The 13,412-nt window shown below is 45.0% G+C and overlaps 3 protein-coding genes across 5 annotated transcripts in view; 1 reads left to right on the plus strand and 2 right to left on the minus strand.

The window, feature by feature from the left end:
* si:ch1073-83n3.2 (uncharacterized) overlaps nt 1-4,951 on the minus strand; it is a 31,647-nt gene extending 26,696 nt beyond the window's left edge. Inside the window, exons 1-2 of one of the 3 annotated variants that reach the window (XM_058079445.1) lie at nt 4,832-4,909; nt 529-3,898 (exon numbers count right to left, since the gene is read on the minus strand). The gene's annotated coding sequence lies outside the window, so the exon portion shown is untranslated. Of the gene's footprint in view, nt 1-528; nt 3,899-4,050; nt 4,702-4,727 lie in introns of those variants that run through there. The other 2 variants (XM_058079444.1, XM_058079443.1) reach the window with 2 other exon arrangements.
* LOC131134316 (tyrosine-protein kinase receptor UFO) overlaps nt 1-7,884 on the plus strand; it is a 25,562-nt gene extending 17,678 nt beyond the window's left edge. The window contains exons 10-20 of the mRNA XM_058079448.1: nt 676-684; nt 1,685-1,814; nt 1,889-1,980; nt 3,026-3,121; nt 3,366-3,443; nt 3,511-3,603; nt 3,690-3,811; nt 4,107-4,216; nt 5,287-5,446; nt 5,526-5,662; nt 6,141-7,884. Coding sequence (XP_057935431.1) covers nt 676-684; nt 1,685-1,814; nt 1,889-1,980; nt 3,026-3,121; nt 3,366-3,443; nt 3,511-3,603; nt 3,690-3,811; nt 4,107-4,216; nt 5,287-5,446; nt 5,526-5,662; nt 6,141-6,591 — 1,478 coding nt within the window. The 3' untranslated portion in view covers nt 6,592-7,884. The remainder of the gene's footprint in view (nt 1-675; nt 685-1,684; nt 1,815-1,888; nt 1,981-3,025; nt 3,122-3,365; nt 3,444-3,510; nt 3,604-3,689; nt 3,812-4,106; nt 4,217-5,286; nt 5,447-5,525; nt 5,663-6,140) is intronic.
* LOC131134314 (galectin-6-like) lies at nt 7,838-12,564 on the minus strand. Its single transcript, XM_058079442.1, has 12 exons — nt 12,520-12,564; nt 12,310-12,398; nt 10,560-10,764; nt 10,378-10,491; nt 9,772-9,862; nt 9,671-9,717; nt 9,387-9,485; nt 9,273-9,299; nt 9,159-9,188; nt 8,457-8,545; nt 8,165-8,330; nt 7,838-8,078 (listed from the first exon to the last, which is right to left on the minus strand). Exons 1-12 carry the CDS (start codon nt 12,562-12,564, stop codon nt 7,932-7,934), a joined length of 1,149 nt encoding a protein of 382 aa, XP_057935425.1. The 3' UTR covers nt 7,838-7,931.
* Nucleotides 12,565-13,412: the final 848 nt, after the last annotated feature.

A 13,412-nucleotide genomic window follows, 5' to 3' on the forward strand; every position in this document is an offset into this window, starting at 1 on the left:
AGCAAAATACAATCATAACATATTTCACTATATTACCTTAGGTAGATTTTTAAAAAACAAACAATAGAATAAGTAAATGTATTTAATAGTAATAATAAATCGGTGATATATATTTTTTATTTATTATTTTTTATTTAAATTACATCATAATTATATATTTTGGCTTAAAATATATACACAAATGACACAATCATGAAATCATTCATTAAAATACACATAATTCATATCATACTATTCTAATGTAACATTTCAGTATATTTTTTTTAAATATACAGTATAACATCATATATGTGACATATATTTATTTATATTATATTATCATAGTATTTCCAAATATAGTATATTTAATAGCTAATAATATTTCTTAAAACATGTTTCATTCTAATATACCAATGTAAACGATTTTTGTATGATTATTTATTTTTTTCTGCTTATTGGTGGTTTTATTGGTGGTCAAATATTAGTGAATATTATCTCCATGTTCACAAGTAAAATGTACTTTTGACCAATGCTGAATCAGCACTTTACCCAAAATAAAGCCGTCGCTGTCCTACAACGTGTTTACGTCATCATCTTTTGTAAGAGCTAGCCAAATAGATGAGACGTGTACAAATAAATCTTCAAGGTTGGAACTCAGTAAGCCATTGTTTCCTTTTTTGTTGTTGTATTTTTCAGAGTTTCGAGGTGAGCCCCACTCTGGGTGACTGCCTTCTTTCTCCTCCTCCTTCCTGTGTGTCTCCGAGAGAAAAGGGAAGAGACAGAAGAAGGGTTGTGAATGAGGACATCATAAATATTTATAGCTTGGCGCTGCATCTCTGTTTGCTTAGTCTCACGGAGCCACGCAGACGATACAAAAGCAGCACGACGACAGATAAAGACGCTTTAGTTGGCAAAAGACGAGACGCTGGGAAAAATATTTCGGAGATACGTTACGGCCAAAAAGGCAGAGTTGTCCATGGGATTTTAAAATCATGGAAAGCAGAGCATTAACATGGATTCTACACCCAAAACATACGATGACATTATTCAAATATACATATATGACCAACAGAAGTATGTATGACCCAGACCATCACACTACCACCACCATATTTCAACTCAAACCACTATTTTCCCAAAGGTCTGGGGGATCATCAAATGTTTTTTGTCAAAATTGAGACGAGCCTTAATGTTCTTTTTGTTCAGCAGTGGTTTTGGTCACGGAACTCTGCCATGCAGGCCATTTTTTGCCCAGTGTCTTATGTTGGAGTCATGAACACTGACCTTAACTGAGGCAAACGAGGCCTGCACGTCTTTGGGTGTTGTTGTGGGGTCTTTTGTGACCTCTCCCCTGAGTCATGGCAGCGCTCTTGGGGTCATTTTGGTTGGGAAGGTTCACCACTGTTCTGTGTTTTCACCATTTGTGGATAACGGCTCTCGCTGTGGTTTGCTAGAGTCCCAAAGCTTAGACATGAGATCTTGGGGCGGGGCAATCCCTTTTTCAAGCAGGGCCATGCAGTTTATTTTCTTCCTTTATAATAATTTTTTAAAAATGCATTTTTACATTTGTTTGGTGATCTGAAACACACGTGTGTGTGACAAACATGCCAAAAAAAATAAATCAGGAAGGGGGAAAACATTATTTCACACCCCTGTGGTCATAAAAACTACAGTTGTTTGAGTTTTGAGTATTTTATTCCCGCAGGCCTGTCATCGCCACCGGCCTTCTCCTGGCACTGGTGGTACGTGGTGATGGCCGCCACCGGTGCCGTGGCCTTGGCCGTGCTCATGATCGTGTACGTGGCTAAGCTGCGGCAGAAGCAAACACGCTTCGGGTGAGTGGAGTCCCGAGGGTGCGGGGGGCGCCTGTGAGATGTCAGCCTTTGATACATTTGTGGTGTGTTTGCAGCGATGCCTTCGAGCCCATGATGGAGAGCGGGGAGCTGGTGGTGCGATACCGAGCGCGCCGCTCTTACAGCCGCAGGTCCACTGAGGCTACATGTGAGTTGATTCCGCTAACACGCCACTTAACTAGCTTCAAAATGGCATCTCACAAAGGATAGCACTCTAAATTGACACACTCGCACCCCCCAACATGTTTGAAATAATAATCCAGTTTCACCGATCTCCACAAAACCTGGTAAGGTTAGTGCCTGGTAAGGCATCATCTGGGAGGAACTGCAGTAGAACCTCAGCTCCTTCACATTGAGAGGAGCCATGAGGTGGCTCGGGCATCTGGTCAGGATGCCTCCCGGTCACCTTGCTAGGGAGGTGTTAGGGCACATCCGACCGGGAAGACCCAGAACAAGGTAGGAGAGACTATGTCTCCCAACTGGCCTTGGAACACCTCAGGATCTGCCGGGTGGGTCTGGATGAAGTCGCAGAGGAGAGGGAAGTCTGAGCTTGTCTTCTTAGGTCGCTGCCCCCATGACCTTATCTCGGATAAGCAGACTAAGATGGATGTATGGCTAAGCCACACCAAAATTCCAAAAAGACATCTGTACAAGGTCAGACTTTGATCGAGCTTGGTGTGTATGATGATGATGACACCCTGACTCGCTTACACGACAAACTACAAACTGCTGGGAAGTAAATGGATGCGTGAAACCTTGAGTCTCAGTGATTCCAGACAGCGATTCCCAACTGTAAACACACACGTATGGCTCTCAGTGTTTGGGAAAACCTCCTGTGCAAGTCCCAGCTTGCTAGAAAGCAGAAGAATTCCGGGCTGAGGAGGAATGCTGGGAGCCAAAGACGGGACACATTTAAGGATTTATGTTAAAGTGGAAGAGTTGTCAGCATCTAATTTAATGTCTGCCCTCGCTGAGCACTAATAGCAGGTCACGCTAGCACTTGCCTGCTGCTGCACACAGCGAGCACATTCCGCTTCCAGCCAAGATTGATAGCACATCTGCCGTCTGGAATGTTGGCGAGTTGTCGGTCGCACACGCAGGGGCCCCCCCAGGGAGAACAGGAAGTCCACATGTTGTGTGTAAAGGGAATGTAAAGTGTCACTGCATTGATTTCTGTTGCATTTGCTGTGCAGTGAACAATCTGGGCATCAGCGACGAGCTGAAGCAGAAGCTGCAGGACGTGATGGTGGACAGACACAAGCTGACGCTGGGAAAGACGCTGGGAGAAGGTAAATGAGTTAAGGCCAACGACACAGGGACACGGTAGACTTCCAAGGGCTGAAGCCAGACTGGCATAGCATAACATTGATATAACTTGGCAATATAATAAATAGTATAAATCAAAACAACATGTAGCAGCTTTATGATTACCAATATTGAAAATATTCTTGCACTGTATGAATTTCCACATGCATGACTGCACTGAAATGATATTCTGCCAACTAGCGGTGACTGTGTGCTTGTCTCCCGCAGGAGAGTTTGGCTCGGTGATGGAAGGTCTGCTGACCCAAGAAGACTCTGTTCTCCGAGTGGCCGTCAAGACCATGAAGAGTGAGTAAGACGGTCCTGACGCGGTTCGGATCCCAAAGCAAAAACGTGCCTTCTCTCCTCCTTCCAGTCGCCATCTGCACGCGCTCAGAGATGGAGGACTTCCTGCGCGAGGCCATCTGCATGAAGGACTTTGACCACTCCAATGTCATGAGGCTGCTGGGTGAGACACTGAAGATGCATCACCAGAGAACAAAATGGAGATTTATGTTTATCAAGCTTGTTTAGTAATGCAGGGTGTTTCCTCAGGTGTGTGTCTGCAGACCGTGGAGAGCGAAGGCTACCCCTCCCCCGTGGTCATCCTGCCCTACATGAAGCACGGCGACCTGCACAGCTACCTTCTCTACTCGCGGCTGGGAGACTGTCCCGTGGTGAGTGGCGAAGTGTTCCACATGTGTCCACACCCGACACTCCGTCCGTCACGGAGCTCTTCTTCATGAGTCATGCCTTAAGTGTTTCTGTTGGAGCGTCGAGGCGCAGTGAGTAGGAGGCGCGGCCAAAGAGGGGTTCATCATCCATGCAAGATTCCAAGAAAATGGACAAATATTTTTGCACATTGAGCAAACTTTCAAGGGAGGACTCTCCTCCCATTGAACCTTCACCGACTTACACTGTCGCCCTCTGCTGGACACGGGAGGAATGACATCTCATGTTTTTGTCCCGCAGTACCTCCCCGCTCAGATGTTGGTGAAGTTCATGACGGACATCGCCCGCGGTATGGAGTACCTCAGCAGCAAGAACTTCATCCACAGGGATCTGGCCGCACGCAACTGCATGTACGCAACCTCCACTTCCTGTTTTCCATGTGTGCCATGGCTTATTATGCTTATGCTTATTAGCGTAGTTTTGGGGTTTATGTCTAAAATTCTAAATAATACCTTGGATCGCTTACACTTTTTGGTTGTAGTACAACATGGTGATCGTATTATATATTTATTACAAAACGTGTCTGCTAACCGCCTGTTAGCATGCTCTCAAAATGGAGACCGGTGACTCTGTACTTTGCTAGCTAACATGAATTTATTTATCCCTTTCTTACGTCATTTTATATAATCCCTCGTTTGCTGCCATTAATTTGATATCAGTGCGAAAACGCTCCTTTATAAATGAAATGTTTTCATACTATATGTATATAATATAGAAACCCTGTTTACGACCTTCTAAATTGTTTTTAAAACATTATTAGAGCCAGCTAGATATGAAATAAAACACCGTAGTCACGTTTACATTCGTATTACCCAGTATAGTAGACACAATCGGAGAAAATAAAACAGTAGGACTGTTTACCTTGTAGGGGAGCAGAATCAATGGCGGACAGGAAGTGATATGGTCCCATAGTCAACTTTACATTCGACACAATCACAGAAAGTAAGACATGTAGGACTGTTTACCTTGGAGGGGAGCAGAATCAATGGCGGACAGGAAGTGATATGGTCCCATAGTCACCTTTACATTCGACACAATCACAGAAAGTAAGACATGTAGGACTGTTTACCTTGGAGGGGAGCAGAATCAATGGCGGACAGAAAGTGACATGTAGTGTTGTGACGTTCACGAACGAGCCGGTTCTTTTGAACGGCTCATTAACGTGAACGATGGGAACCGAGTTGCAGCTGGGAACCGTTATCCTACCCCCCATTTGCAAATAGCATCAAGCCACAGTAGGCAGTAAAAAAAACACATAGGGTGCTTTGTTTGGACACTGGATTTGGCAGAACACAACACTACACAATATTACAGTACAGTACATTAAACTACAGTACAGTACACTACACTGGACACCCCAGAAATAACCCCCGATCGTAAATAGTGATAAAATGCTGATGTGGTGTGATGTGTATTCCAGGCTGAACGAGAACATGAACGTGTGCGTGGCCGACTTCGGCCTCTCCAAGAAGATCTACAACGGCGACTACTACCGTCAGGGGCGGATCTCCAAGATGCCCGTCAAGTGGATCGCCATCGAAAGCTTGGCGGACAGAGTCTACACCACCAAGAGCGACGTGGTCCGTTTAGCTCTCTGCAGCAGGTGCGGCCATCTTCTCACGCGCCTTTCAAACACCCGTCTTCTTCTTTCTGACTTAGTGGTCGTTTGGCGTCACCATGTGGGAGATCGCCACCAGGGGTCAGACGCCGTATCCCGGCGTGGAAAACAGCGAGATCTACGATTATCTGCGTCAGGGGAATCGCCTCAAGCAGCCTCCAGACTGTCTGGATAGCATGTGAGTTCATTTCATGTTTTATGCTTCAAGAGTAGGACATTCAGAATTTGGTGGGAAACTACAAATCATTCATTTTCTACCACTTATCCTCACGAGGGTCACGGGGGTGCTGGAGCCTATCCCAGCTGTGTTCAGGCGAGAGGTGGGGCCCGCCAATCACAGGGCACATATAGACAAACAACCATTCACACTCACATTCATACCTATGGACAATTCGGAGTCGCCAATTAATTTATTAAATTAGTTATTATTTATTTATTAAATTAGTCGCCAGTTTTTGGAATTTTTTGGGAGTTTGATGCCCGAGGGTGGAATCGAACTCAGGTTATATAGCTGTGTGGCATGTGTGTTAACCACTCGTCCGCCGTGCAGCCTGGAAATAAAAATGTTGAGATCAAAATCAAGCTGCAGCCATCATGACCCTCATGACCTTGGAAGTCTTCAGTGAAGCATTAAAGTAAATATGTCTTCTCCTCAGATACGCTCTGATGTTCACCTGCTGGCTGCTGAGTCCAAAAGATCGCCCGTCGTTTGAGTCGCTGTGTTGCGAGCTGGAAAAGACCCTCGAGGACCTGCCGGACCCCCAGGACCCGGAAGAGATCCTGTACGTGAACATGGACGAATCCTCTATGGAGCTGGGCGCCGTGGGCGGCTGCGACCCCACAGGGGGGTCCGCTCCTCTGTGCCTGAAGGGCTTGGAGGTGACCACGGCGGAGGTGCACCGCCCCAACCGCTATGTCCTGTGTCCCCAGCACGAAAGCAGCCGAGCCCTGGGAGACTCCCTGGAGAGTCTGGACATGCCCGTGTCGTCCTCCGCAGCCACGCTGCCCCTGCACCCATCCCGACATTCCACCCCCAACCTTACCCCCACGCCCACCACCGAGCTTCTGGAGCAGCGGGATGAGACACGGAAGGTTCCTTGGCAGTAATGAAGTGGAAAGCCTCTTATATTTTTGTGGGAAAAGAGGCTGTAAGACTGCATGAAATCTTTTTTTGCACACACACACACACACACACACACTCCACGTCTTTTTTTCTCCTAAAAGTGTTGTCACATGACTGTTAAAAGTTCAGCACCTTCTGGAGGCGGCATCATTGTTTGACACCATCGCTGATGATGAACATTCCTGCAGCTTAGCTAAAAGGACAAAACAGGAAAACTCTTGTCGCCGGGTCTCATGGCTGTCTCCACTGACGGTACCAAACAGTCCAGACGGTCCAAATACTCCCAAGAAGCACAGTGACTTTTATTTTCTACGCTGATTTTTCTACCTTACCAACTTTTGCACTAGTGTATTTTTCATGTCAAGGTTTTGTGTCTATGTGTATGCTTTGGGTTTTTTTTCCCCACTTTTCCATGTGATGGAGCGCTTTTTGCTCTCAACACTCGTCTGTTACAAAACAGCAGCGGCTGGCATCTTAAAGGCACTTATTTTATACTCGGTACTGTATATATTTTATACTCGGTACTGTATATATGGGCCACCTTTTCTTATTGGATTGATGGAATTAGAGGACAAAAAGTGTTTCAAGAAGGTACGCCGTGAATTGTAAAGTGGTACAGTAATCCCTCAGCACTTTGCGCTCATGCTGTTTTGTAGTGTAATATGTTAAAGAAATGCATATTTAAGCTAATTTTATGTATTTTTTTGTTGTAAGTGAAGCATCAAAATGACTAAATGAAGTCAAATACAAATATAAGGCATTCAGAAGGCGCATTCAAAGACGTTGTAATATGTAGTATTCTACACTGGTCACTAGGTGTCAGTAATGTTACTGTATTAAGTAAAACACACAAGAACCAGATTGGCCAAGTTTGAAATATTTCTCGACAGGCACAATAATCCCGAACGCTAATCCAGACCAAGCTAAAATTCAACTCTGAATTTATGTCACTTATATACTATACAATACTGGGTAGTAAGAATGTGTAGGTGACTATAGGGGTGCTATTTCATGTCGATGCTCTAACGATGAGAATTTAAATTCACTTATTGCAGCCGTGTCTGGAACCAGTTACGATGATAAACGAGGGATTACTGTACTTTGCATACTTAGCTAGCCGTCCATGTTGAATGTAGATGCTGTGATGAACGTGCCTTCAGAGCTCATACAATGCCCCCTTGTCCACGTGCTGACTGAACAAACCACATTTATTGTGTCACTTTTATGGTTTTATAAAGTTATCTCCTGCATTTTGTACAAAAAATGGTGTTTCCATGGAGACTGTGTGTGTGTGTGTCGATGTGATGCATGCAAACCGGTTGCTTCAAAAGTGGATGTAAGAGATCTGCACGTCGCCGTCCACCTCCAGCATGTCGATCTCATTAACGGCCTGCACGCGATGCGCGAAATCGAACAGCGGCTGCCCGTTGACAAAGACCTTGAAGCAGTCGCTCCCGCAGCGGATGGACATCTGGAGAGAGGACAGGCAGGAAGGAAAGAATGCATGACGACCGTGGCTAAGCCGGGGACGGCGGTGGGGAAAAAGCCAGCACTCACATCAAAGTACTGTCCCTCCTTGAAGGGGCTGACGCTGAGCTGGCGCTCCTCTTGGCCCCAGCGGCCGCCGATCATGCTGTTCCTCACCACCACACCGTCCCTCACGCGGGGGTTCATGTGGAAGGCGATGTCTCGGGAGCGGCTGGCCATGAAGTTGATGCTGATCCTGGAAAGGATGTTAACAGAAATGAGTCCTTACTTGTCCAATTCAAGTTACGGGGGAAGATTCTTTTCTGGTAGCAAGATCCAAAAACCCATAAAGAGGGAGAGAAGTCACCAAAAGCTCAAAAACCTGTTAGCTTGGTAGGGCACCATGCCTCTGATGATGATGGTCCTCTTGGAGAACATTCCTCCTGGGATCATGCTGGAGTAAGGGATGGGCTGCAAGATAACAGCGTCACGACTTTTCATTTTCAGATAGTCCCTGACATAATTCATCAACTTTGCTTAGATATGCTAAATATTGTTTCTAATTTTGGTGTACATTGTTGAATTTTTAAAAGCCAACGGTAAATTAAAAAAATGACATTCATAGTTGATGGCCCCCGCCATGACGGGCGAGCTTGTGTATCGGCAGAATAGCATCGTTTGCGTACAGTACTTTCAATCCAAACGTAAAGGTGTTCCTTCATGAGCACTGCAAAGATAAGAAGCCAAGGTGGGCATCCATGTATTTGCTTTGCCCATTTTTTTGTCTTAAACCTGCCTCTTTTGGAAAAGAAAAGGAACTTACAAAATGATAGTATGAACATCCAGCAGCAACACAACATTCTGGCATGACTACTATTTTAATGAAAGCTGAGAGGTGTTAACCCGATGACGGCACTTCCGGAAATGAGACTGAATAGATAGATAGTCCACATGTTTTTGTCTGGGGATGTTGAATAAAAATGAGATAGCGATTCATATCTACCGATTTTTCAACAATTTCAGCTGCCGGTTAGAAAGCCAATACTGAGCATCTTTTGTCCATATATCTTTTGTCCATACTTACAGGGTTATAGACAGGCTGCCCTCCCATACTCTGCAATAAAAACACAAAGAGACATGAGGAATGAGCAAAGAGGACATGGTGTGACGTGAGTGATGGGTACTTTTGCCTTCTTACCGGCAGGTTTGATCCCGGGAATCCTCCCTGACAGAAACAAAAACCCCCAAAAAGACTTTGTGTGTAAAGTAGAATCATTTACATGACATGCTTAATGTCAAGGATGTTGCTTACCCCCATGCCTCCTCCCATGCCTCCTCCCATGCCTCCTCCCATGCCTCCTCCCATGCCTCCTCCCATGCCTCCTCCCATGCCTCCTGGATATCCCCCATGCTGCAAAGGAAATGAGGCATGACCAATGAAGACTTTGTCACTGATTTAACTGAGTGAAGTTTATTGAAGCCTCACCCCTCCACAGTCTGTCGGGTATCCTCCATGCTGCGTGTGGGAAAAGACGTTAAGACATCTTCCAGCTGTGTTGAAGTGAAAGACAAAGATGGCAAACAAAGGTAACGTACCCCCGAGCCTCCTCCTGGGTAGCATCCCTGCTGGGAAGGGAACATGCCTCACCATTTTGGCAGAATACTGTATAAATGGTTTGATGCTGGAAATGATCTACTTACGCCCATGCCTCCGCCCATGCCTCCGCCCATGCCTCCGCCCATGCCTCCGCCCATGCCTCCGCCCATGCCTCCGCCCATGCCTCCGCCCTAAAAAAAAAGTTAGGTTTATGGGCCGCTTCAACTGCTCAACCAAAACCTGAATAACCCTTTCCCATAAAGCGGCCCTGTTCATTGAAAAACGGCCTTCCTGTTCCTGCCAACTCTCCCCGTCCTTTCTCTGTGGCATGGTGCACAGGAGCTGTCTGCCCCTTGTTGCCGAGGGACATTCTGCCTAGCAACAAATGTGTCACATGGCCAGGGACAAGAATCCAAACATTCTATTTCAGTATTGTCCAAACATTTTCCACCTCTTGCTGAGGAATCAAAGGATGTGGCACATATTTTAAAATGAATTATTATTAATATGAATTCAGTAATTCTATATATTTTGACTACTATATCGTTTTTGTGATGATAATTTTTATTTTAATTCCACAATGTTCCACAGGCCAATAACAAACGAGCCCCAAGGCCACAGTTTGGACACTCCTGCTTTATTTGGTTTCAGTTGTTTTTTGAGTGAATTTTCCCCCCAGCAAAGTGTGAAGCTAAAATGGTCTCACCCCGATGACGTTGATGGTCTGTACGGAAACGTCTCCTCCAATCTGCAAGCCACACACTCTGGCCAAAGGCAGGCGGTGGTTGAAGGTGTGGAAGTCTTTCCCGTTGACCTTACACTACAAGACAACAACAAGCAAATTGACGCGGCGTGCTGCTGAACAGCGGGGCTGTTGCGCCGACAGACCTGGTAGCCCTGCGAGGAGCACACGATGACCATTTCAAAGGCCTTGCCCTTGCTGAAGGGCATGTGGTGGACTTTCTCCTCCGGATCCCAGGCCGCATTCTGGCGAGTGTTGAAGACCACCCTGTCCCTGCCGTCGAAACGGGGGTTGAAGTGGAGGGCGATGTCGCTGGAATCAGACTGTCCACACAGCAGGTTGATGAAGAACCTGAGGGGGAGCGTGCATGTCAGCAAACATGGAGGTGTGTCTCGGGCTGAAGGAGATGGACTTTGAGAAGGGAGGGATGCATGATGAAAGATTTTGTTTCCAATGAAAGCTGCTGCACCCAGCGTGAGCACACAATGGCTTGCATTCCTCGTGGAATCTGATGGAAACATGGAATGTGTCATGTCTTTGGTTTGAAGACATTAATAATTCATACGTTTCATAAGTTAGTTAAAATGAAAGTAATACATAGCTAAAAGTTCTAATAAATATTGTTAAAAACGTAAAACTGTAAAAAAGTTTACAGAGTGAGACATCTTTTTGGGGCCACTAGAGAGTGAGTGCTCTTCGATATAGACAAGCTTTGTCGTTTTTTCTCAGCGAAAAGCAGGCTGGCCTCAAGGCGGAAACAAAACAGGGAAATCTCATAAACACGAAACTGAAAGTTGCTCTAAACCAGGGGTCGGGAACCTTTTTGGCTAAGAGAGCCATGAAGACCAGATATTTTAAAATGTGTATCTGTGAGAGCCATATACATTTTTTTAAACATTGAATGCAATAAAATGTGTGCATTTTTATGTAAGACCAACAGTTTTAGATATAATGGGCTCTAATTACGTAGACCAGGCACACTACCCCACGCCAAGGGGGTGTGGCCAGCACACTTTTGTGAGCAGCGCAGTGTCTAATAATAAATCAAATACTTGCTGCCATTAATGCAACTTCTGCTGCGGCATGGTTTTGCACCATACTCCGTATATTTCATTCTTTTGGCCATCTTCGTCAGAAGGCTTGGTTCTGCAGCTTTAGCTAGGTGACTATTTGACTAAAGGAGGAAAGTTTACGTTTACATCTTAATGACCGAGGTACTTTACCGCATTACCCAGTAATAATCAAGTTTTGGTGTTTGACCTGGAAAATATCATCATGAAAGATAGATATGGTCGGCCGTATTGCAGTAGAAAATAGATTTACGGATTAAAATGCATAAGAAAGTTGTTGATTTTGAATATTATTTTTAACAGTGATTTCTGTGATGTTTACTTTAAAATGTTAGCAAAAATACATTTTTATTGTGGTAAATGCTTGAGAGCCAGATACAGTCATCAAAAGAGCCCTACCTGGCTCCCGAGCCATAGGTTCCCTACCTCTGCTCTAAACGCTTGTTTCTTGGGAAATGATCGTCTTTGTAAGTATATTGATGTATAAAGCACTTACATAGATGCATTTTCTATTTCAAAAGTTGTACTTGTTTTGTCAAGTTCGCTAACTTCATGCTACTGCTAGTTTGCATTTACAGTTGGTGTACGTGTGTTAGCTAACTGTTAGCTGATATGTGTTTAGCCTGCAACATGAGCAGTATTGGAATTTTATTTTATTTTTTCTGTATGTTTCAGTTAGTTCTCCACTTATTTTCTTTTACAAGAAAGCTTCATAAAGCAAGAAAAGCAAGCCTTGTATGCAGAGTTTTCTTCCTTGGTTTGCTGTCTGTCTAGCATCATACAGACACGTGTTGTGAGGACATCACAGGATGCTTGCCGGGTTCACCTGGTGATGTGGTCAGGAACAGATCCCTGGATGTAGATGGACGCTCCCTCCCTCAGACCCCCATAGATGGGTCCCAAATACGGGATGGTCTGCACAGGGTTCAGGAACGAACACAAATGCTCAGCAGTGATTAACAATGTGATTAATACGAGAGCATTAGAAATGAATAGAAATAAAAACAAAAACGGCAAAAGTCAGAGAGGTACTCACAGGGCCGTAGACAGGCTGGTAACCAGGTGGAGCGACAAAGGTCATGGCGGTGGTCGGTGAGGCGCACTAGCAGGTGGGACCGGGAGGTTCTGCAGGACCTTTTATACGTGCACCCAGGGTGAGGTACTGAGCACCGCCATATTTACTTTAGAGGCAAATTAACCTTTAACCTCGTAAAGAGGAGTGGCAGGATACAATGTTCTCATTCCAACCCCACCATGAAGCCTTTTTTTAGTGGCGGAAAGAACCATCTAGTCCACCCAAGACAAACAGAAACACAAAGACGCTTATCATCCGAGCGAGTATGCGGACTTGTGGGCGTTTCCCACCATTTTGATTTAGATAAAGAATGGCAGAAACAAAGGAACGCGTGGAGCATATGTAGCGCACTGCCACACGTTCACGTTCAAACACCCCATCAGTGTCGACCACAGGAGTGGCTGTGGTGGGGTTGGGTGGCGGAATGATGTCATCATCTCATTTGCATAACTGACCACGATGCAGCTGTAATCAAACAACAAATGCACCATCGTCTATCACCGCTTCTTTTTGTTGTTAATGTAAATGTGAAATATGCGGAATATGAGGAACTCACTGTTGATGCAGACTTCCCGACATTGGATTCAATAGTGTTTCTCATCGTCTTTAGCAAATTGCTGCCACTCGCAAATTTCTTTGGCCCCATGGTGGGTTATTTAGCAGGCTTACAGGACAAACACGCTAGTTGAAGTTGGATTTCTTATTAGTGCATGGAATACTTGTAGTTGGAAAACCTGTTTACCTTCTTAAATACCATTTAAACATTATTAGAGCCTTCTAGACATGAAATAGCACCCCTATAGTCACCTGTACACCCCTATTACCCAATATTCATTCATTCATTTTCTACCACT

The sequence above is a fragment of the Doryrhamphus excisus genome, chromosome 8, assembly GCF_030265055.1.
Source record: "Doryrhamphus excisus isolate RoL2022-K1 chromosome 8, RoL_Dexc_1.0, whole genome shotgun sequence".
Taxonomy (NCBI): domain Eukaryota; kingdom Metazoa; phylum Chordata; class Actinopteri; order Syngnathiformes; family Syngnathidae; genus Doryrhamphus; species Doryrhamphus excisus.